Source organism: Microcebus murinus, chromosome 24, assembly GCF_040939455.1.
Source record: "Microcebus murinus isolate Inina chromosome 24, M.murinus_Inina_mat1.0, whole genome shotgun sequence".
Taxonomy (NCBI): domain Eukaryota; kingdom Metazoa; phylum Chordata; class Mammalia; order Primates; family Cheirogaleidae; genus Microcebus; species Microcebus murinus.
Genome location: NC_134127.1, coordinates 97,871 through 119,760, shown reverse-complemented (window position 1 = coordinate 119,760; position 21,890 = coordinate 97,871). Strand labels below are relative to the sequence as shown.

At 41.2% G+C, this 21,890-nt stretch overlaps 1 protein-coding gene across 2 annotated transcripts in view; it reads left to right on the top strand.

Annotated features, from left to right (window-relative positions):
* Window positions 1-5,657: 5,657 nt before the first annotated feature.
* The window catches only part of FNTA (farnesyltransferase, CAAX box, subunit alpha), a 31,763-nt gene continuing 15,530 nt past the window's right edge, over window positions 5,658-21,890 (top strand). The window contains exons 1-5 of one of the 2 annotated variants that reach the window (XR_012914715.1): window positions 5,658-5,908; window positions 7,737-7,822; window positions 13,478-13,592; window positions 15,384-15,488; window positions 19,854-19,980. Coding sequence is in view for 1 of the 2 variants with exons in the window: in XM_012777365.3 (XP_012632819.2) it covers window positions 5,709-5,908; window positions 7,737-7,822; window positions 13,478-13,592; window positions 15,384-15,488; window positions 19,854-19,980 (633 nt within the window). In the remaining variant the exon portion in view is untranslated. The remainder of the gene's footprint in view (window positions 5,909-7,736; window positions 7,823-13,477; window positions 13,593-15,383; window positions 15,489-19,853; window positions 19,981-21,890) is intronic. The other variant, XM_012777365.3, reaches the window with a different exon arrangement.

The following is a 21,890-nucleotide window of genomic DNA, read 5'->3' as shown; positions in this document are numbered from 1 at the left end:
TCAGTGATAATAGCAGTATAGAATTTGATTGTATTTATTTACATTAAAATACTCAACTCAGTAATTCCAAAGTGAAGTCCGCAAGATTAAAAAAACTAGTATGCACAAAGCCAAAATAATTCCCACTTTAATGTGCATTTAATGTAACATTCTAACATCAGAAAGATATAAATATAAGTTTTCTTCACTCATTAGCTTGGAGATAACTATATTAAGTTTAGCATTTGAAGTTCACAGACAGAAGTATCACCCAGCAGAAAGCCTGCCAGTTGCTCTAGATATATCTATGCTGCTGTCCTGTAATCGCAACCGCTCCACACCTAGAGGAAGAGACGTTTTCCCTCCTAATCCCGGAGACAGGTGCCACCGTCCCCAGGTGGGCCCCGTGCAGCTGCGCTTAGGTGACGTCTGAGACTGCGGTCACCTGTGGGCTCGTCCTCCCACGTGCCCTGGGCTGGCGTGGGGGCACACCTGAGGGCCGTCAAGCGGGTCTCTGCACAACCTCCTGACATGACGCGTTTGGATTTTCTCACAAAATGAAGTCTCGGGTTAGGTGTGTTTACCGCAGGCAGCTGGCTTCCCCCAGCCAAGAGCTCCAGGGCACCCAGGTGAAAGCTGCCAGCCCCTTGCCACCCGGCCTCAGGAGCCCTTCAGTCATTCTTGTGTTTGTCAAAACCGTCACAGACAGACCACGGCGAGGGGCCGGCGGGATATACTCCACTGCTCAGTGAAGAATGACCAATGTGCCACACCTGCCACTCTGGATTCAAAAAGAAGGAACATTTCCGCCATGGAGAACATACGTCTGCAGCAAAAATCTCTTCCCATTTTTAAATTTCAACAACAAGCACATTTACTGCAGCGCAGAACAGAAAATATGTATATTTCTACATCTAAATATGTAGAAAACATATTTGATGAAATAATAGCTGAAAACTTCCTAAGTCTTAGGTGACAGATAGACATTCTGATCCTTTAGGACACCTAAAGAACTCCAAATAGATTCGACTGAAACAAGTTCTCTCCAAGGCATATTACAGTCAAATTGTCAAGAGTAAGAGGCAAAGAAAGAGTTCTCAAAACAGCAAGAGAAAAGCATCAACTCACGTATAAAGGAATCCCCATTGTATTTATAGCACATTTCTCAGCAAAAACCTTACAGGTCAGAAGAGAATGAGATGAGATTAATATATTCAAAGTAGTGAAAGAAAAAAAAATTCAGCCAAGAATATTTACCCAGCAAAGCCATCCTTCAGAAATGAAGGGGAAGTAAAATCTCTCACAAACATGCGAAAACTAAGGGAATTCATCATCACCAGATCAGCTTCATGAGAAATGCTCGAGGGAGTCTTACATCTAGAAATAAAAAGATTTTTCAATGTTATTGAACCACCATGATGAAAACATGCAAAGCTCACTGGTAGAGCTGATACATAAAGGAGAAAGAGAAAGGAATCATACCTTATCACTACAGAAAACCAACCAACCACAGGAGTAAACAATAAGAGAGGAATTAAGAACGAAGGATATAGCCAGGCATGGTAGCTCATGCCTGTAATCCTAGCACTCTGGGAGGCCAAGGCGGGCAGATCACTCAAGGTTAGGAGTTCGAGACCAGCCTGAGCAAGAGTGAGACTCCATCTCTACTAAAAATAGAAAGAAATGAATTGGCCAACTAAAAATATTTGGAAAAAATTAGCTAGGCATAGTGGCACATCCTTGTAGTCCCGGCTTCTCGGGAGGCTAAGGCAGAAGGATTGTTTGAGCCCAGGAGTTTGAGGTTGCCGTAAGCTAGGCTGACGCCACGGCACTCACTCTAGCCCAGGCAACAGAGTGAGACTCTGTCTCAAAAAAAAAAAAAAAAAAAAGTCAATGAAAACAAGTCCAGGACCTGATGGCTTCACTGCTGAATTTTACCAAATCTTTAAAGAAGAATTAATACCAACTTTTCTCAAACTATTTCAGAAAACTGAAGCAAAGGGAGCTCTTCCTAACTCTTTCTACAAAGCAAGCATAACCTGGATACCAAAACCAGACAAGGACACAACAAAAAATGAAAACTAGAGGCTAATATCCCTGATGAATATAGATGTAAAAATCCTCAACAAAATACTAGCAAACTGAACCAATCAACAGAGTGAAAAGGCAGCCTACAGAATGATAGAAGATATTTGCACTTGGAAATATCCGAGACACTCAGGACCTTATGAATATCAGTGGATATTTAATCCACTATTTGTCCAACACTGAATTAAAATCCAGAATATACAAGGAACTCAAATATCTCAACAGTAAAAACCCAAAAATCCCTTTAAAAAATGGGCAAATGATCTAAGCAGACATTTCTCAAAAGATGACATACAAACGGCCAAAAAAAATATTTTTTTTAATGCTCAACATCACTACTCAACAGGAAATGTAAATCAAAATCACAATGAGATACCATCTCATCCCAATTAGGATGACTTATCAAAAAGACAAAAAATAATAAATGATGGCAAGGATGCAGGAGGGAACGCATATACACTTTTGGTGGGAAGGTTAACTAGTTCTCCACGTTGAAGAACAGTATGGAGGTTCCTCAAACAACTAGACATAGATATACCACATGATCCAGCAATCCCACTACTGGCCATTTATCCAAAAGTAAGGAAATCAATATATTGAAGAGACATTTGCACCCCCACTGTTCACAATAGCCAAGAAATGTAATAACCTAGGTGTCTAAGAACAGTTAAATAGATATAGAAAATGTAGTGTGTGTGTGTGTGTGATGGAATACTATTTGGCAGTGAAAAAGAATGATATCCTATCATTTGCAGCAACATGGATGGAACACATGTTAAGTGAAATAAACCAGGAACAGAAAGTTAAATGCCGTATGTTTTAACTCATATGTGGAAGTTTCAGCAAGTTGATCTCATAGCAAAAAGTAGAACAGAGGAGAGTGGAGACTAGGAATGGTAGGGGGTAGAGGGAATAAGGAAAGATTTCTTTTCTTTTTGAGACAGAGTCTCACTCTGTTGCCCTGAGCATCAGCCTAGCTCACAACAGCCTCACACTCCTGGACTCAAGCGATCCTCCTGCCTCAGCCTCCTGAATAGCTGTGACTACAGACATGCGCCACCATGCCCGGCTAATTTTTCTATTTGTGTAGAGACGGGGTCTCACTCTTGCTCAGGCTGGTCAGGAAGACACGAGAGGAGATGGCGCGACCACGGCCCTGAGGCAGGCTGGCAGGGCCAAGACTCCCTCCCCAGGTTTCAGCACCAAATGTAAGGTTTTTCAGCGGCAGCGAAAAGAAAAGACAGAGAGAGAGAAAGAGTGCTAAACCAAACCATTTGGCTTTCTGGGGCCCCCACAGAGGGCGCCCCATACGTTGCCCCCCGTTTGAAGGGGGTAAGGTCTTTTATACTGTTTGGGCTGGGCTAGGGACTTTTGGCAGGAAGAGCTGGGGCGACCTTTGGTGGTCATTGAGAAATAGGAGGGACTGGCAGTATTTGTAGAATCCAGAAGCCAAAACTTTCTTATCTGGGTGTGGTAGTTTTCAGTGGGTCAGTCGTCCTTGTGTTACAGTCCGAAGTGCGAAAAAAGACCACCTTAGAAACCAAATTGGGCCACATTGTGAGTCTTTATTTACTGGCCAGGACTACTCCTGTCCTGCAGAGAGGCAGGCACAGAAAGTAGTGATGAGAATGGAAAAACAGCCCTCTTTTAAAGGCAAAAAACACACTCAAACTGATTAGCAAGCACTTTTATAGAAGTGAGAGAAAGCATTAATCTTACAATCTTATCTTGTTTCAGCACAATTCGGGGGTTGGAGCCTTGAGATGGGTTTTGTAGGAGTCATTGGCTGCAGCTAAGATTTAGCCAAGAGGACGCCTCTGAAGTTCTTAATTTACGGACAACATCAGTCTTAGTTGCAGTACATCGTGCATCCTGTGATCTAAGCCAGAACGGATTTCACTGGGCTCACGAAGCATGTCAGGTGCCTCAGGGGTCCAGGGGCGCTTCGACCCTGGCCTAGAGGCTATATTTTGTGGGCAGTTGTGTCATGTACCACCACCCTTCTCCTTAGTTTCTAAACTTAATCACAATAGCAGAGTCAGGATGGCGGGTGTGGAGTCAGATAAGAGTCAACTGAAGATTTTCCACTCTCCTAAGCAAGCAAGCATAATACAGAAGCTAATGGCTGGTAATTGGCTATCTATGGGCCCTAGGCCCTAACACTTGGCAGGTCCTTGGTGGGTCTGGTCTCATGAGACTTTTCTTTTTTGATCTAGGGAAGGGAGGGGGCCTGCCACCAACCTTACATCTTTGTCTGTTTCTTTTGCCGCCGAAGAACTTTACATTATGATGTTCAGTAGGTTAGGTGCAATAAATACATTTTCATCTCACAATATTTTTAATTTATGATGGGTTTATTGAGATGTAACCCCATCATAAATAGAAGAGCATCTGTATAACATAAATATAGTGAAAATGGTAACATTTGTGTTATGTATATTTTACCACAATAAAAAAATTAAAATCACTGTCAACGGGAAAAAAGCCAAACTCTCTAAAATAAATTGAAAGACATTTACTCTGAGCCAAATTTGAGGACCATGACCTGGAGCCACTCCCAAGAAGCCTTGAGCAAGTGGACTTGCTGTGGCTGGGTTACAGTTGGGTTTTATATATTTCAGGGAGACACGGATTACAGATAAATCATAAATCAGTACATGGGAATCACACATTGGTTTGGCCCATAAAGGTGGGCCATCTGGAAGTGGGTGCTTACAGGTTATAGGTGGGTTTAAAAATTCTTTGACTTGTAATTGGTTAAAGACATGAAGCTTTGTCCAGAGGCTTGGAACACTTCAACCTAAGGAACTTTTATCAGAGCTAAGCCACCAGACATAGATTTGTAGCGTAAACTGAGGACCTGCAGGTTCGTCTTGCATCCCTTAGGTCTGTTAATGGGTTACAATCTATGTCCCCAAGGAGGGTGGTGGGCACGACGAGGCATGTCTGACCTCTCTCCTCCTGGCAGGCAATTTAGTTTTAGGATATTCCTTTGGCCACCAGCGGGTCCACTTAGCCTGTGGGGGCGTGAGCCTTACAATTTTATTTTAGGTCACACCACCAATTCTTATCATGGCCCCTGGCTTCTCTTTAGCCTTATGTCCTACCAATTCCTTCCCCACATTCACAGGGCCTCAGTTATGCGGGCCTCCTCTCCGGAGTAAGACCGTGCTAAGCATGCACTTCTGGGTCTATGTACCACGCAGGCATTTCCCTCTTCCAGGTCGCTGCTCAAAGGTCCCCAGAAAAGCCTTCCCGGATACGCTCCCTAAAAAGACATCTACCAATACTTTTTTGTTTTGTTTTTTGAGACAGAGTCGTGCTCTGTTGCCCAGACTAGAGTGCCGTGGCGTCAGCCTCGCTCACAGCAACCTCACACTCCTGGGCTCAACTGATCCTCCTGCCTCAGCCTCTGGTGAGAAGCAGCTGGAGAAGTCCGCAGCCCCTCCGCAGAGTCGCGCACCCTCACCAGCCACCCGCCACGCCAGCCCACGGGCGCAGCGCTCAGCTCCCGGCCGCCGCGTGGGCTCTCTGGCCCGCATCTCTATGGCAGGAAGCGAGAAACCGGAAACGGGCCGCCGACGGGGCAAGGGGCGGGGCCTCGAGGCGGGGCCTCCGTCTCCGCTGAGGGCCGAGGCGAGATGGCGGCCACCGAGGGCGTCGGGGAGGCTGCGCAAGGCGGCGAGCCGGGTCCGCCGGAGCAGCCGCCGCCCCAGCCGCACCCATCGCCTCCCCAGCAGCAGCCGGAAGAGACGATGGCGGCCGAGGCCGGAGAAGCGGTGGCGTCCCCTATGGACGACGGGTTCCTGAGCCTGGACTCGCCCACCTATGTCCTGTACAGGTAACGCCCCAGCGGCGGCGCCGCGGCGCGGACAGCCCTTCGCTAGGCTTGGCGCCGCGCCCCGGCCCGCGCTCGCGGCCGAAGTTCCGGCGTCCCGCCGTCGGGCCGGGCGGGGCCCGCCCGCCACCCGTGCGCGCCGAGCCCGCGGGCCGGCGGCGTGGAGATCGCGGAGCGCCGGGCGGCACTCTCCCGCTGCTTGGGAGTCGCGGTTCGCCAATCTGAGCGGCTCCTCGATTTCTGCCGCGGGCGCGGAGCGCTCTCCGCTGGTCCTCGAGCTGCACGCCGAGCGCAGAGGCTAGGGCGCGGTTTGGGTAGCCGGGCAAAAGGCAGTTTTTTTAGTAAGGGCCAGATTCGCTCTCTCTAAAGACGAGGTGTCCCGCGGGTCGCTCTCCTGAAGCGGGAGCGCTGTGACGCCGTCAGGGCGGCGGCGTTTCCGCGCGGGCGGTATCGGCGCCCGGGACCCTCCGGGCCGGAGGGCGCGGACAGGCGTTGCGTGCGCTCTGGTCAGCGTCCCTGCAGCGCCTCCCGCGCGAACAACCGCGTGTGGTGGGCGCTGCTGTGACTTCCCGCCTCGTTTCCGTCGGTTCTTCGCTGATTCCTAGTTTCCTGTGAAGCTGCAGGGACAGTTGCCGTATGCCTTACTCTTCTTCTGTAGTTCTAGGTAAACCCATGAGGTGGCTTGTTTGCCTTGATTTTATGAATGGAAGTCACTATCCAGGCTTTTTTTTTTTGCTGGAGCATACTATGTTTTATTGATTTAAATTGGTCGTGGTGGCCGGTTTTTCACCTGACTGTGTCTGATTTCCCGTTGACTGAATGACAACCTTGCTTTTCCTAAGCGCTTCCGAAGGCTCCTGGGTTCACATCACAGGCACTCGTGTCCCTTGTGGTTCTTCATGTATAATGGACACAATTTCAGGATTGTCTGGATGCCACAGCATCTCTGTCGGTAGCTGATCAGTATAGAGAAGTAAAGAGTGGGTGAAAGGAAAAGGATATAAGTGAAAGAGTGGTTAAAACAGATTTGTTCACACCGGGCAGTTCACACAGTTCACACTGGCAGTTCTATAAGCACGCACTGTTGCTACTGTATACTGTTATTTTATTTAATAGGATTGATTATGAGTAGTATTCATTGAATGTATGCTGTGGATGTTTTACATCCAGCCAGCTTAACATCTGTTATATCATTTATTCCTCAAAACAGCCTTCTAAAGTTGGTTGGTAATATTATCATCTTCATTTTATAAATGAAGAAACTGAGGCACAAAAGAGGTTTAGTACCTTTCTCAAGGTCGCACAGCTAGTAGGTGGTAGAGCAAGTATTTCAGCTTAGGCAGTTGTCTGATTCCTGAGGAGCTTGCTTTCTTATTAATGACCACTTGGGCCTCCTCTCTAGTATAGAGGAACTTAATGTTTACTTTTATTTTAAAATGTCAGTTCCTAGTACATTGTTACTCAGATTTTTTAAAAGTGCTGACTAACTCCAAAGAATCTTGTTAGTCCAATGAGTTGGATTGATTTCTAAGTTAAGTCTGTTGTGTACTTGCTGCAAACATATATTTTCCACTTATTAAGCTTGAAATTTGAAAACTATTGACTTATTCACTTTAATCTATAAGTTATTTGTTTTATTTTAATTTTACTTTGAAAGTTTACTGTGTAAAGCAAAGCAGCAGAACTTGGTCATAAAGAATCCAATCATGATTACATTAAGATCTCTATGTTACTGGTATTAATGTAAGTGTTGCAATTTTAAAAACACCAGAGTTCTTTTTCTTATGTGTTTAAATGTAACCACTGGGGGAAAATGTATGTATATTTTCAGGGACAGAGCAGAATGGGCTGATATAGATCCGGTGCCACAGAATGATGGTCCCAATCCAGTGGTCCAGATCATCTATAGTGAAAAATGTAAGTTTGGTTTGTTTTTTTTTTAAGGAAAAGTTCCGTAGGTCCAACTTAGTAGCAAAGTTGAAATTCACAACTGTGTAGCAAGATAGATAACAGATTTTTGTATAATAAAAATCTGAATGACTTAAGATGAGTTAATTTTGTATCTTTTGTGATTTATTTTATTACTAAAAGTTTTATTTGGTCCAAAGAATGGAGGTATTCTAAGTAATCAGTGTTACATTATAATACATAATAGCTACATGATTGTGCTTTTGATTTGCTATTTAATCTGCATGCGTGGTACAACATATATGAGTTACTGTTTTATTTAGCATAAACTTTGGTTGCTGAAACATCAGCATTTTAAAATATATTTTGGCAATGAAGTGTTAAGCTCAGTTGGAATGTATTTATTAATATTAAAATGAGTGAATTATTTTCTTTGACAAAGTGTCATTCTTCCATAATGAATGTGAAAATGCTTTGTAAGTTAAAGGTCATGCTAATGCTAACTGTTAGTTCTTCTAGGAAAGGGTAAATGAATAAGATGGAATGACACTTTTGTAATTTTATGTATGTGTATTTCTTTCAATTAAGGCTTTGTTATCTAAGATCATTCCTCTTTTACAAAAAGCATTTTTTTCCTCATAATGAAATAATGGCAAGAAATGTTTGAAAAGGAAGAATAATGGCATAAGGGTTTGCCTTATCAAATATTGCCTACTAACTTAATAAACATGTGGAACTGGTATAGAAAATAGATTAAGATTTACAAATGGATAATATTTATGAGAACTTAATATGTGATTAAAAAGACATTTCATACCTTTATGAAAAGGATGGATTAATCAAATAATGGTTTGGAACAGTTGGCTGTGCATTTAGATAAAAGCTGAATTATATCCCTGTCTCATATCTTACATGAAAACAAATTATAGATGAATTAAACTTCTAAAACAAAACTAAACATATTACAAACAAATATAAAAGAATGATCTTTAATTCTTAGGGTAGAGAAGGTATTATTAGGCAAGGTATAGACCTCAGAATTGATTAAGGAAAAGGTCAGAACACATAGCTGCATAAAAATGCAAAACTTCCATACTTTGAGAGATATTGGCCTGGCATTGTGGCTCACGCCTGTAATCCTAGCACTCTGGGAGACCAAGGCGGGAGGATCGTTTGAGCTCAGGAGTTCCAGACCAGCCTGAGCAAGAGTGAGACCCCATCTCTACTAAAAAAATAGAAAGAAATTAGCTGGACAACTAAAAAATATACATATATATAAAAAAATTAGCTGGGCATAGTGGCGCACGCCTGCAATCCCAGCTACTCGGGAGGCTGAGGCAGAAGGATTGCTTGAGCCCAGGAGTTTAAGATTGCTGTGAGCTAGGCTGATGCCACGGCACTCTAGCTGGGGCAACAGAGTGAGACTATGTCTCAAAAAAAAAAAAAAAAAAAAGAAAAACGAGAGATATTGTTTGTGAAGAGACAATTCACTAGAAGAAATGGAAATATCTATGAAGAGATTACAGTGACCTCACTAGTAATTGGAGAAATACAAACCACAACTTGTTCAGGTTTGTAAGTACTTAGAACAAAGATGTTGAGGAAATTGATACAAGCAATATTTCCATTGGGAGTAAATTATTAACCCTTTTACACGGTGTAAAATTACATTTTAAGTTCTTACATATGCCATGATAAGAAACTACAAAGTATTTAATAAAAGATATATTTGACTTACCAAAAATTGGTAACTATATCAAAATTTAAAACTTATACAACAGAAGAAACCATGAACAAGTTAAAAAGCAAGTAGCAGTATGGGAGAAGATAAACCATATAAAATAGGATTGATGTTCAAAATTTTATAAGGAATTCTTACAAAAGGGTAAGAAGACAGACATCCTAATCAAAAAATGAGTATGAACTGGCAATTTACAGAAAAGAACATTCCATTGTCCAATAAATAGGGGGAATGTCCATTATCTTTAGGAATGAAACGTACGCAAATTGAAATGAGAATGCCTCTTTTCACCCATGATTTAAATGGCAAAAATGAAAACTGTCATATGATATCAGGTATTAAGACATATGAACAAATCCATATATTTCAGATGGTAGTTTTCAAATGTTTAGCCATTTGGAAAGCAGTGAGTATATCTATTAAAACTGGAAAATTCTCATACTTTGAAGCCTAGCAGTGGGGCTTCTCATTACACTTTCTGAGTTCACTCTAGCACACAGCATGAGAAGATACGCACTAGAAGGTTAAAAGCACAGACTTTGGAGCCCGACTACCTGGTTCACATTCTAACTTCACCATTTTACTGGCTGTGTAACCTTTCCCAAGTCATTTAGCCTCTATGTACCTTTGTTTCCACCTATGTAAAAATATGGATAATGGTAGTAACTTCATTGTAGATGGAGTGAGTTATTTACATAAAATCATAGGACAGTATCTGGCTCATAGTAAGCACAATTTATGTTAGCTACTATAATGTGCAGTACGTTTTGAAAAAGCAAGATACTGGAAACCACCTATATGTCTATCTTTTGGAGAAATGGATAAAATCAAGTTTATCAGTCTCATACAATTGAATACTGTATAACCATTAAGAGGATTTAGATCAATCATAACATGGACAGATCTCAGAATCAGTGTTGAGGTAAAAAAGGCAAAGTTTGGCTCGGCATGGTGGTTCTTGCCTGTAATCCCAGCACTTTGGGAGGTGAAGTGGGAGGATCACTTGAGGCCAGGAGTTTAAGACCAGCCTGGGCAACATAGTGAGACCCCATCTCTGCAAAACTTAAAAAATTAGCTGGGTGTGGTGGCATGCACCTGTAGTTCCAGCTACTCGGGAGGCTGAAGCAGGAGGATTGCTTGAGCCCAGGAGTTCAAGGCTGCAGTGCAGTGCTGCGGTCAGCTGTGATCGTGCCACTGCACTCCAGCTTGGGTGACAGAGCGAGACCTTGTCTCAAAGGAAAAAAAGAAAAGAAAAAGGCAAAGTTTTAGAAATTTATAATTTTTAATTCAATTTATAATTTTTAAAAGAATATGTTATTTATTTATTTATTTATTTTTTGAGACAGAGTCTCACTCTGTTGCCCCAGCTAGAGTGCTGTGGCATCGGTTTAGCTCACAGCAACCTCAAACTCCTGGGCTCAAGCTATCCTTCTGCCTCAGCCTCCTGAGTAGCTAAGACTACAGGCATGCGCCACCATGCCCAGCTAATTTTTTCTATTTTTGGTGGAGACAGGGTCTCGCTCTAGCTCAGGCTGTTCCTAAACTCCTGAGCTCAAACAGTTCTCCTGCCTCGGCCTCCCAGAGTGCTAGAATTACAGGTGTGAGCCACCGCTCCTGGCCTAAAAGAATATTTTAATATTAACTTTCATTTTACTGTTTGTATAGAAAAGGACTTTGGTTGCATATATAAGAACCCTATGCTCTGGAGCTATCCCGGCCTGATATTTTCCCAATTATTTTAACAGTGCACATGTGTGTATGTGTATGCTTTAGGTACAGATTTATGTGTGTATTAAGTATATATACATTATATAGAGACTTAACATTTTCTAATCATTTTGTTATAAATTTGAAATTATTTGGAAACTTGGTTCTTAATAACTGCATAGTATTCTATAGTTATTTGACATTTATGTTGTTTCTAAATTCTGCTCTGGAATGAATTAAATTTCAACTTTAAAGGTAATGGTTAGAAGCAGGTAACCTTTGTATATCTCAGAATTTGTAAAGAGCTGTACTTGTTCATGTTTTTGTCTGATACTTTTACTTTTAGGATTATAGTCTAAAAGGAAAAACTTGTTTCTCTGTAGTGAAAATATTTCTGGTACCAAATGTTTGGGTTTTTCACACCAGGCAATTCTTTGTAGACATTGACTTGGTGTCCTACAATTTAGATCCGTTCTTACACTGACCAGCTGGAGTTAGCATGGACCCCACAGGCTCAGTGCTGTGAGACTGCCCCCCACTTCAAATGCCAGTTGCAAGTAGAGAATCCTCAGGTTACCCATATCTTCTGTCCTGCTTGCCTGTAATTTGGGGGTTCTTATGACCCCCTCCTCAGTGTCTTTGTTTTGTTTTCTTCTCTTTTCTTTTGGTGAGGGCTTGCCATGTTGCCCAGGCTGATCTCAAACTCCTGTGCTCCAGCGGTTCTCCTGCCTTACCCTCCCTAGTAGCCAGGGCTACGGTGTGCCTGTGCCACCATGCCTGGCTCTCAGTTTCTTTTTTATGTAACCAAGTGCTCCAGTAAATATCTTTGGATGCTTTGCATACATATGGCAGTATAGTTGTAAGAAAATTCTGGAACTGGAAATGTAGGGTTAATGAGTCTGTAAATTTTAATTTTTTTTTTTTTTTGAGACAGAGTCTCACTTTGTTGCCCAGGCTAGAGTGAGTGCTGTGGCGTCAGCCTAGTTCACAGCAACCTCAAACTCCTGGGCTCAAGCAATCCTCCTGCCTCAGCCTCCCGAGTAGCTGGGACTACAGGCATGCGCCACCATGCCCGGCTGATTTTTTCTATATATGTATTAGTTGGCCAATTAATTTCTTTCTATTTATAGTAGAGACGGGGTCTCGCTCTTGCTCAGGCTGGTTTCAAACTCCTGAACTCGAGCAATCCGCCTGCCTCGGCCTCCCAGAGTGCTAGGATTACAGGCGTGAGCCACCGCGCCCAGCCTAAATTTTAATTTTTAATAGATATTATCAAATGATTTTCCACAGAGGTTTGTAGTAGTTTACACTATCTTTAATAATGTATGAGTTGAGAAAGCAAGGCCGAAAACATTGAGTGTGATGTGATCTCATTTGTATGAAAAAATGAAGGATGGAATTAGGTCATATCTGCATAGAATATATTTGGAAGGATACACCAGAATCAGTTAACAGTGATTGCTTCTGGTGAGGAGGACTGAGAATTTACTGGAAAGGAAATTTAGTGTGAACCTTTTTGTACTTGTTTGAGTTTTCTACCATTGAACATATTGTTCAGTCAAAAATCTGGTCAAGATAAAATGTGAGAAAAACAGCTATGTTGATGTATTTGAATATATGTACGTGCTCTGTTGTCTGGGCTAGAGTGCCGTGGCGTCAGCCTAGATCACAGCAACCTCAAACTCCTGGGCTCAAGTGATCCTCCTGCAAGTAGCTGGGACTACAGGTGTACACCACCACACCTGGCTAATTTTTCCTATTTTTAGTAGAAACAGGGTCTTACTCTTGCTCAGGCTGATCACTAACTCCTGATCTCAAGTGATCCTCCCTCCTCGGCCTCCCAGAGTGGTAGGATTACAGGTGTGAGCCACTGCGCCCAGCCCTGAATATATGCACTCCTAATTTTATCTTTATACATAAGATCTTTGGGAGATTTGGAGTCTAGCATTAACATACACACACACACACACACACACACACACACACACACACACATATAAGCAGTAAGCATGATTATACATATGGAGCCCATACTCTGTGGCTGTGATACTAGAGTATCATCAGGGTGGCAGTCACAATCATTTGACCCTTTATTTTGCTTATTGGTTTAAATGATATACATGCAAATAAAATCTTTCCACATAGGTATAACATGTTCTAGTGCTAGTTTTAAATAAGAAAGATAGTCCTAATGTGGCTGTGTGCTCTGTCTCCAGTTAGAGATGTGTATGATTACTTCCGAGCTGTTCTGCAGCGTGATGAAAGAAGTGAACGAGCTTTTAAACTAACCCAAGATGCTATTGAGTTAAATGCAGCCAATTATACAGTGTGGTAAGTAATACATGTCATTAATATTCCCTTCTTAAATGTCTGATATGTTGGTTCAAATGGCTTTTCTTTCTTTCTTTTTTTTAACTGAACTTTAATTAAGGAGTTGCCACTCCTTAGAGGCAGCTACTCATAGATGTTTTTTCTTGAATCAACCTTAGTGTTCTAGATAATATGCTTAATTGTTATTTTTTCTTTTTTTTCATCTTAGACAGTACCTGTTCCTTGTGTGAAAGATACTGAGTTCAGAGTTCCTTCTCTGATACCCTCCCTCAGTCACAAATGTGTAATCAGTTATGGTTTATGCTACCCCTTGTTTTACAGGATAATTATACTTCCTTTAATAGATTGCCTTTTTTGTTTAGTTTTCTTTGTGCTAATAAGTAATTTATCTCCCAGACTCTCTGATATATATATATATATATATATATATATATATATATATATATATATATATATATATATATAAAATGTCCTATTTCTGTTGAACACTACAGATAATCCTTCAATTTCATTCTTTTCTTTGCCAGTTTAGATGCTGTACATCTGGTCTTCAACTCTTTAATGTGTTAGATACCCTGTTTCCTAGATCCTACATCTTTCTCTTTCTCAATTTGTTCTGTCATTTTATAGAGCACATCCTTGAGTAGAAGGATGGGAAATAACTTTTGTGTAGGAAATAGTTTTTAAGATTTATGCATTTAAAAATCATTAGTTTTCCTTCAGTGTTATTGACTAATTGTTTGAGGCAGGGTCTTCCTCTGTTGCCCAGGCCAGAGTGTGGTAGCATCATCATAGCTCACTGCAACCTCAAACTCCTGGGCTCAAGTGATCCTCCTGCCTCAGCCTCCCAGCTAATTTTTTTTTTTTTTTATAGCAGTGGGGCCTCGCTACATTGCCCAGGCTGGTCTCAAACCCCTGGCCTTGAGGAATCCTCCCACCTTACCCACCTCAGCCTCCTGAGTAGTTAGGACTATAGGTGGGCACCACCACACTCAGCTTCTTATTTTCATTTCTTTGTCTTTTTATTTACTTTTGAGGTATTTCTTCAATTTTATCTTCTAACTCCTATTGATTTTTTTTAGAATTCTGCATTCATTTTTAATTTTTGAGAACTCATTTTTGTTCTCTGAATATTCTTTTTATTTATTTATTTATTTTATTTTTTTGAAACAGAGTCTTACTCTGTTGCCCAAGCTAGAGTGCCGTGGCGTAAGCCTAGCTCACAGCAACCTCCAACTCCTGGGATCAAGCGATCCTCCTGCCTCAGCCTCCCGAGTAGCTGGGACTATAGGCACGTACCACCATGCCTGGCTAATTTTTTTTCTATATTTTTAGTTTTCTGGCTAATTTCTTTCTATTTTTAGAAGAGATGGGGTCTTGTTCTTGCTCAGGGTGGTCTCAAACTCCTGGGCTCAAGCGATCCGCCCGCCTCGGCCTCCCAGAGTGCTAGGATTACAGGCATGAGCCACCACGCCCGGCCTTTGATTCTTGTGTTATTGAGCACTGGTGACCAGAGTATTACCTGAGAATAATCATTTAGTTGGTTGTCTTTCATTACTTAGGGTTCAAAAATTTACTTTTCTTCTGCCTTTTAGTATTTTTACTCCAAATGCTTTATTCCTCCGATCACCAGATAGTTATATGAATTTGGACAACCACAAGCAATTGAATTATTATCTTATTGGTTATATAGAAGTTTGACTAGATTCTTGTCTTGTAGCTTTATTTGTTATTGTTACTAGGCAACTTCTGTGGAGTAATCAGACTTTGGATGCTTGATGTTTGCTGTAGGCATTTTCGGAGAGTTCTCTTAAAGTCACTACACAAGGATCTACATGAGGAAATGAACTACATCACTGCAATAATTGAGGAACAGCCCAAAAACTATCAAGTTTGGTAAGATGAAAATAGAATGCATGCCACTCTGCTAATAGTACTTGCCAGTGGGTGATGAGATTGTAGGGAGGTTTTTGTTTCTTTATAAATTTATTTAGTACTTTATATTGAAGCTAATGTTACTTGCCTCATAGGATTGTTAGGATTAAATGTGATAACTTTATGTTTAGTGTCAAAATGATATCTGACCCATAGTTAACACTCAAAGATTAGCTATTGTTTTTTTTGAGACAGAGTCTCACTTTGTTGCCCAGGCTAGAGTGAGTGCCGTGGCATCAGCCTAGTTCACAGCAACCTCAAACTCCTGGACTCAAGCGATCCTCCTGCCTCAGCCTCCCGAGTAGCTTGGACTACAGGCATGTGCCACCATGCCTAGCTAATTTTAAATATATATATATTTTTTTTTTTTCGTTGTCCAGATAATTTGTTTCTATTTTTAGTAGAGACAGGGCCTCGCTCTTGCTCAGGCTGGTCTTGAATTCCTGACCTTGAGCGATCCTCCCGCCTTGGCCTCCCAGAGTGCTAGGATTACAGGTGTGAGCCACCGCACCCGGCCTAAAAAAATGTTTTCTATTCAGTGTGTTACAAATGACTTTTTGGTGCTTGATCTTTTATTCATTTGTTTATTCAAAAAATTTTTATTGATGCTGGGGATACAAAGACAAACCAGATGTAGTTTAAAGAGGAGAGCAAGTCATAAAACCAGTTGTTTCACATAGCATTGTGAAAGGCATAATGCTCGAGTTTTTCACAGCGTATATTTGTTCTAGAAATTAAGCCCCTAGGTTAACATAGACAAGAGTCTGGGGATTTTTATGGGTGAGGGTAGCAGAACACAATAGGAAAAAAGAGAGAAGTTATGGGGGAGGAAGACAGAGAACAAATAGGAAAGAGTTTGAACAGTACCCAGTATGTAGTGAGCAACCCATGAATGGAAGGTAGCTGCTGTTCCCACGCTGGTGGTGGTGGTGGCAGTGATGGAGGCACAGGTGGCGGCGGTGGTGGTGAAGGTGAAGTAGAAGAGGCAGTGTGGCTCGCCACCAAGAGCTTGCTCTACTTTCCGTGCCACTGACTGCCTGCTCTTAATGTCCTGCACACACACCATAGTACCTTTATGCCTGAGATTTAAGAAAGACTTTGGAAAGGAAGGACCTCTGAGTCAAAGAAAGTATTCTGGGCAGAAGCATGACGATTCCCTGTGCTTAGAGTGTCTTTGGGGAGCTGTGGCAGGGGCGAGAGCATAAAGGGCCTTGTGAGCGTTGATTAGGGCTTTGGGTGGGTCTTAGTGGCAGTGGCGAGCTAGTGACAAGTTTTAATTAACACCATTAGTTTTGTGTCTTAGAAGGCTTACGCCAGTGGCAGGGCAGAGGAGGGACTGGCTGCCTTTGCGATCCTGGAGGCCCCTGCCGTGGTGCAGGTTAGAAGAGATGAGGCTTCAAACGTGGGGATGTGGTAAGGAGAGTGATGAATTTGAGAGAGATTTTGGAGGTAAAAGCAACAGATTTCGAAGTAATTTATTGAAGGAGTGATGGAAGAAGAACATTATATTTCTGACTTAGACAGCTGGGTGAATGGGGTTGCCATCCACTCTGAATTTGGGAGGCGCAGCAGCACATTTTGGGGGAAGAACGATGGAGTCCGTATTAGACAAGTGGATTTGATGTGCTAGTGGAAAACCTGTATGCAGATGTCCAGTAGGTGGCTGGAAATGCTCTTCTGGAGTGAGGAGCAGTTGGGATGCTGACAGGAGGTGGGGGCTGTCTGTGTTCTGGAATGGCAGCTGGAGTCAGAGCCACAGGCGAGGAGCTCAGAGAGAGTTAGAGGAGAAGGCTGAGGATAGAGTGTTGATGAACATCATCTTGTGAGAGGCAGAGAAGTGTGCTGGGGGGCTGAGGAAGGAAACCAGAAGGTAATGTTGTAGGCACCAAGAGAAGAGAGAGTTTCAAGAAGACAGGAATGGATGACAATATTAGCTACTGATGAGAAGTCAGAGAAAGTGGTGACCAATGGATTTGTCAATTGGGATGTCAGTGAGTGTCCTTGACGTATGTAGTCCTCTCACCAGGGGTTTGGGTGGGTGACAGGGTGGGCAGAAGGGAAGAGGTGGAAGAGGAAGGGAGTCGCACAGCAGTGGGTTGAATTGTCAATGGGAGAGGAAGAAGCTCAGGTGCTCAGAAAGGAAGACATAGCAAGTAGCTAGTCAGGGCAGTGGGTTTTTGTTTGTGTTTTCAATATGGTAAAGACTTCATGGTGAGAGGAGAGTGTTAATACAAAAGAGAGGTTGAGAATTAAAGAGAAGGATAGAGTAAAGGCTTAGATTTGGAAGGGGTCCAACATAGAGGTTAACCTCAGGAGAAAGACCACCTTCATCCCAAATGTGGACAGATGAGGAGCTTGAACTGCCATCTGGACCAGCTGAGTGGTAATACTCTGCATAATCAGATATTATCTTTAAGGAATATTTAGCTATATATAGATAATTATCAAAGAATTAGAATATAACAGTAGATCTAACAGTGCATAACTGTCTTCAGTAAATAACATTATTTGTAAATAAACAATAAAACATACAGTTATTTGGCAAAGCATGGAAGTGGCAGCTCTTATACAGATTTCCATTTGTAGAATTTTATTTAGTTAAAAACTTCACCAGTGTAGCCTCTTTGTTTATGACTGGATTATTGCATTCCTAAAAAATGGCATTATAAAATAGTTGTATTAGTGAGAAAAGAGATTAAATAAAAAGTTTCAGACCCTCACTAAGAAGTTATTTACCCTGTGGAATTAAGGTGCTTTTATGTAAAAATCTGTAGCTATAAAATCTAGACATCACAAGCATTCTCAGTATTTGATTACATCTAGTTTTTGCTAAAGAGAAATAGCTTTTCTTTTCTGGATATTACAGACATTGTCATTAATACTTCATCACCCATTGTTATAAAAACAAAACACAGCCACCCAAAGCAGCTACTGTTGAAAGCCCAGCAGATTTTTAATTGCAGTACATTTTAAATTGCCCACTCTGAGGCCGGGCGCTGTGGCTCACGCCTGTAATCCTAGCTCTTGGGAGGCCGAGGCGGGCGGATTGCTCGAGGTCAGGAGTTCAAAACCAGCCTGAGCGAGACCCCGTCTCTACTATAAATAGAAAGAAATTAATTGGCCAACTGATATATATATATAAAAAAATTAGCCGGGCATGGTGGCGCATGCCTGTAGTCCCAGCTACCCGGGAGGCTGAGGCAGAAGGATCACTCGAGCCCAGGAGTTTGAGGTTGCTGTGAGCTAGGCTGACGCCACGGCACTCACTCTAGCCTGGGCAACAAAGTGAGACTCTGTCTCAAAAAAAAAAAAATAAATAAATAAAAAATAAATTGCCCACTCTGTTAGAGTTCCTTTTATAATCAGTATAGTATAATTAATGAAAATCCTATATCCTAATTAATTAATCACTTTTCATTAAATTTTTGCTATAAAAACTTACGTTGTAAGATAAACCCCTGTATTTAGTATTTTTTAAATCATAGAACATCAGGGTGAACTTTTGTTCCTATAGATCAGTTTGATATACCAGAGGATTTAATTTTTAACTTTTTCCTAAATTATATAATTTACCAGGAATCTGAAAAAATAAAATGCTACTAGTGTTCACTGACTTTGAAGATTTTTAGAAAAATTTAGAAATGTTTATCTCTAGGACTTTCTTCTTGGGTGGTATCTTGCCTTCTTAATATTCTGTAAGATGAATTTTTAAATTTTCTGTGTATGTAGAGTAGGTTGTTCATTAAGCATGAAACCCTTTCTTTCACCTTTCCCCATCACTCCTGCTCACTTTTAGTGTAATGAATGCTGCAGTCTAACACTGCTGTCCCCAACCCCTGGGCAGTGGGTCCACAGCAAATCTCTGCCACCCCTCCCCCTGGAAAAATGGTCTCTCATGAAACTTAGGAAAGGGTGGGGAAACGACCTTCTATAATTGATAAAATAATGACATATTTCCTCTAGTTTCTTATTTTGCAGTCTGGTAATGCTTCAGAATTCTTTGACAGAATTTTGTGGTTGTCAGAAGATTATTGTATTTGTACTTCCAGATTTAGCTTGAGATAAACCTTTAAGTCCTATGTATCTGATTTCATTTTACACACAAATCACTGTTTTTTGTTTCTCAGTTCTTCCTTAGTGTTCTGAAATTTTTTTCTTAATATTTCTTTTGTGTTGCCTTTTCTCTCCAGGAGAGTCTTGAGAATTAGAGGTGAATTTTTGTTTCTTGAGTGTCCTCCAAGATCACTTAGATAACACATGCAACTGATATTTTAGTTCTTGGGTAAATTAACAAAAAACTTCTTTCTCTTCTTCTCTGGGCATTAGGCATCATAGGCGAGTGTTAGTGGAATGGCTAAAAGATCCATCTCAGGAGCTTGAGTTTATTGCTGATATTCTTAATCAGGATGCAAAGAATTACCACGCCTGGCAGCACCGACAGTGGGTTATTCAGGTATTGCCTTTCTTATTACAGTGTTTTTCAGATTTTTATTTTTTAACTGAATTACATAAGTAAAATTACTATTAAGGTCTAAGTATACTAAGCACACATATATGTAGATCATTTCACATAATGTGTAATACGTAAGATACCTAAAACCTGACATCTTTCATGTTGGTTAACTTGTATGTTCTCTTTGGATTTGTTGGTGAATAGCTTTATATTAAAGAAGAAGAATAGTAAATTTTTAATATTTTTTAGATTGAATTTGCATTACATGCTAGAGAATTGAGTACAAAAAGGAGTAAATTTTTAACATATCTGTATTGCTTTAATTAACAAGGACATGTTATATATTAAAGTTTTTGTGTATATAAACTTTGGAATATAATTTCATGGTAACTGTTGTGTATTTTATTTCTACCCACGTGTTAAACTTTTGTGCTTAGTACTGAATAGAATAGTTATAACTCCTACTCTGGGCATTTTCTTTATTTTAGCAGACAATCCTAGTATTGTTTCCTATAAATTTTTTCCAGGGATTGCTACTTTTTGTACTATTTATTATACCAAGAGCATTTTACCAAAATTGTTTTACTTAAAATTTAAAATTTTTCCAAATTCAGCTAAACGGATACATTTTCTAAAGGTATTCAGTGTTTTCACTTTTTTATGAAGATTTTAATCATATAAAAGTAAAAGGTATACACATGCACACAGCCCTATCCATCTGTCACAACAGCTTAAGAAATAGAACATTACCGGATGTGAGGGCGATCTGGCTGTGACGTCTGTCACCCCCCTGATCGCCAGGGTTGACTCGCTGATCTGGCTGGCTGGGCGGGTGTCCCCTCCTCCCTCACCGCTCCATGTGCCTCCGGTCGAAGAGGACGACCTTCTCCAATAGAGGAGGACCAGTCTTCAGTCGAGGGTATGCAGGTAGCTGTGAGCTCCCTTGCTAGAACCTCCAAACACACTCTCAAGAAATAGAACATTAGCAATGTCTTTGAAAGGCCCCTTTACCCAATATACTTCTTAATAAAATTATCATAAAAAGTTCCTGTGAGAAAAAAACTTCAAAATATCCCTTCATTGTGTCTTGTAGCTTATAAGTTTCTATTTATTTTATAAACCAAAGTGCATGTAATTTTCTTGTTTTCACATTTGATGTTTTCATATTTGTTCAACATAATTTTTTAAAGATAAGAATAATTTCACTTCTAATAAGGGATAAATGGATTCTGAAAACTGAAGAGAATCTGTACATTTTTATTTGCTAAATAAAAAGGAAGGAAATAACTTGTCCCAAGGTTGAAAGTGGGACATATATATATTCTTAAATTCAGTGGTTCTCAAGCAGCAGTGATTGTGCTCCTTTGGAGACATTTGGCAATGTCTGGAGGTATTTTTAATTGTCCTGCTAGGGGCATGGTGCTACTGTTGTCTGGTGGGTAGAGGGTAGAGATGCTGCTAAACATCCTGCAAGTCCAGGACAGCCCTCACAACAGAATTATGTGGCCCAGACCGTCAGTAGCCAAGACTGAGAAACCCTGTCTAAGTCTATTTCTATATGGGAAAACATTTTTTTATTTTTTTTGAGACAGAGTCTCGCTTTGTTGCCCAGGCTAGAGTGAGTACCGTGGCGTCAGCCTAGCTCACAGTAACCTCAAATTCCTGGGTTCAAGCAATCCTCCTGCCTCAGCCTCCTGAGGAGCTGGGACTACAGGCATGCACCACCATGCCCGGCTAATTTTTTCTATATATATTATTAGTTGGCCAATTAATTTCTTTTTTTTATTTATAGTAGAGATGGGGTCTCACTCTTGCTCAGGCTGGTTTCGAACTCCTGACCTTGAGCAGTCCACCCGCCTCAGCCTCCCAGAGTGCTAGGATTACAGGCGTGAGCCACCGCGCCCAGCCAG